Raw genomic sequence first — 3045 nt, 5'->3', positions numbered from 1 at the left:
CTAATGATTTTTGCCTCACCGCCACATATACCTATATATCTAGTATAGTTTTAAAAATATTCACGATGTTACAACTATATCCTGTTATTTTTGTCCCTCCGGGTCTCCTCTACATTACTTTATATTTCTTTTATTTTTTCTCCAAAGTTATTTACTCCATATACATAAAAGATATATTTTATATATACATATATGAAATATATACATATATATTAATTATTTAAAATTTTTAAAAATTATATATTTAAAATACTGTGTGATATTCCAATTGACATTCCAAGAGGCATTAGGTGTTGTTATTATTTCGCTTCAAAAGCGACAATTCTATAACTAATTTATTTTTTGAGTCGGCAGGTTTTTGTGTCCGGGTATTTTAATCCGAAGTCTAGCTCCTGTTGCAAACCATTTCTTCGTTGGATGGAATCAAGTTTCGAATTAAATCCGAGAACTTATCGAAAGGACACAGAGTTTCACAACCTGGGATTGTAAGCTCGTCGAAGATCGGCGGAATGCCCCGATAATATAAAAGCTGTAAAATAATCAGTTAATAATGATATAAAATAATTAAATTTATATTTTGAATATATTTTTATTAATAAATGTAATTCAAACTTTTTCATTCACGCTTACATTTTCAAAAAAATGGTTCCAAAAGTAGGAAAATTATTAATATATTTATGTCTAATTGTAAATAGAATTTATTCTACTCCATTTCTTTACTTTTTAATGAGAAATTATCTGTTTTTTATTAATATATTATTATTTAGAGACTTTGTACATGTTTGATAATACACACCTTCACATAATACTGATTGTTTTCCTCTAATAATTCTAAAACAACAGCGCTAGAGTATTCAGGTACATGAGGCTCGTACACGTTGAACGCGTGCAACAGTGCTGCAACATTAGTTTCATGTCCACTATATAAATAAATTTTTGTTGACAAGCTCCCATTTTGTACAGTTTGCATATTTTTCGTAATGGCAAGAATTATTGGGCCTATAAAAAAAATAAAAGCTTGTACTGTATGAGATATTGTAGGAGAGATATTGTAAGAGAGATATTGCAATATATTATGGCTCCGATTATGGCTCTTACCAGCATATATCCTCTTTAATAATTCAGTAGAACTTGCAATATCGTATGCAGCTACGATCCCATCAAATAATGTACCATTCGGAAAATATTCATGCGCCCAACTCGGAAGATGCAGACCCATGGATGACTCTGCTACGAAAGTGTGATACAGGTAAAACATATCCCAAGGCGTCTGGATCTTCTTACCGGTTAGTACCGTTAAGTTATTCATCATATCTGTAAATTGGGACATTTTTTCTTGTATCTTAGGCAAATTTAGCACTCGATCGTACTCCTCAAGAAACCTGAAAATATGTCAGATGTAGATTCCTTTTCTCGTGAATTTTCGGATTTTTTTCAAATATAATACGTATATCTTTCTTGCATCCTTCCTTTATATTCACAAATAAAGTACAAATTTATAATATATTAAAGTTATCAAAATATTTTTTCTCTTAGTTTAAAAACTCTACATTTTTAGCTTCCCAATATCCCAAAATATAGCAAAGAATTAACATCAATTTTATTTAAACAAAATAATTTTTTGTTCATTTTTCTATTTTTTTTTTTTTAAGAACAGTCATGCTTACTGTGGACATTCGTCAGCTAAGAAAAAATTATCGTCATTTCGTGACACGTATGTCGTCGGAATCGGTTGCCAATTTAATGCAGGATTCCATTGTTGTTCAGTTCCTAATGGCGGAAACAAGCCGGCGAGAACTAGTTGTAGAGACATTTTCGTTCTATCATAATCAGAACTGTGACCCGAACAGAGTTTTGGCAGATACATATCTCCCAAAAAGTCTGTGTATTTGTCCCGCAATTTTGTTCCTAATCGATGTTCGCGACGCTTGCCTTGCTAAAAATAGCATTAATTATAATGATTGATTGTCAAAATCTATTACTCAGCCTTACAATTAGATTAATACTACGATTGAACTACATATATATTTAATTAATATCATCTCTGTACTCAACAAATACTAGTTTTACAACATCCAAAACATTTATAATTGATTTAAGTATAATCAAATTTCATTTATCGATATTAATTGAAATTTTGCATAAATTAATTTAATTTAATGCATTTTAATTTATTCTTCCCATGCTGTGTCGCTTTTTTCAAAAAAATTTGAAAGAACGTGCTCTACTTACATTGGTCAACTGTCCCAAGCCCTCCGGATAGAAGGCGTAATTTAAATGCGGATCGTTTGGATACATTTCGTATCCGTTGTTATCAGGTGTCCGATCACCATGCCTAAATACCTGCATAAAAATAAATTGATAATAACACTGTCCAATACCATTTTGCAACACAAGTGTGAATAGTAATTTCTCTGATGTATTTTTGCCCGCAGAATATGAATCTGTTGTCCAAATTTGACTATTACGTCATAATTTTTAGAAAAATATTTAAAAATGCGCAAAATGACATTTTTGAGAGTTTTTTGTTATAATACTGGTGTAGTTTGTTATAATACCGATAACAAATTTTTTTAATTTTTGTTAATGCTGCGCGACTGTATCAACTTTTATTAGCTTCAAATTTTTATTTTGATATGAAACGCTTCCATTTTCAGGATATAGCAATTTAAATATAGTTCTTTTCCCTGCATGTAATGCTTGGAAAAGACATTTTGTTCCACCTTAATACTGTATTTTTCTCATATAGCAGAATACACATAATTTTCTTGTCATATACTATTTTTTCAATTTTATATTGCTTTTTAATTTAGTATATGTCCAATTATGTTATATAAGTACAAAAGCATTTACTTTTACAGAAATATAATTTAATATTGGCTAATTTAAGATTGAAAATTATTTATTTTGATTATTAGAAGCATTGAATAACAGTGCTTTTAATACTCAACTCTTATAGTCAATTAACTCTTGAATATTCGGAATTTTTCCAAATATGTATATCTTTCTTGCATCCTTCCTTTACATTCACAAATAAAGCACAAA

At 29.6% G+C, this 3045-nt stretch overlaps 1 protein-coding gene across 1 annotated transcript in view; it reads right to left on the bottom strand.

Annotated features, from left to right (window-relative positions):
• Positions 1–114: 114 nt before the first annotated feature.
• The window catches only part of LOC105452298 (venom acid phosphatase Acph-1-like), a 21105-nt gene continuing 18174 nt past the window's right edge, over positions 115–3045 (bottom strand). The window contains exons 2-6 of the mRNA XM_011693273.1: positions 2233–2343; positions 1668–1936; positions 1099–1382; positions 797–999; positions 115–529 (exon numbers count right to left, since the gene is read on the bottom strand). Coding sequence (XP_011691575.1) covers positions 386–529; positions 797–999; positions 1099–1382; positions 1668–1936; positions 2233–2343 — 1011 coding nt within the window. The 3' untranslated portion in view covers positions 115–385. The remainder of the gene's footprint in view (positions 530–796; positions 1000–1098; positions 1383–1667; positions 1937–2232; positions 2344–3045) is intronic.

The sequence above is a fragment of the Wasmannia auropunctata genome, unplaced genomic scaffold (genome assembly GCF_000956235.1).
Source record: "Wasmannia auropunctata unplaced genomic scaffold, wasmannia.A_1.0 LD336033.1, whole genome shotgun sequence".
In the NCBI taxonomy this organism is placed as follows: domain Eukaryota; kingdom Metazoa; phylum Arthropoda; class Insecta; order Hymenoptera; family Formicidae; genus Wasmannia; species Wasmannia auropunctata.
This window is presented reverse-complemented; position numbering and strand designations above follow the sequence as displayed.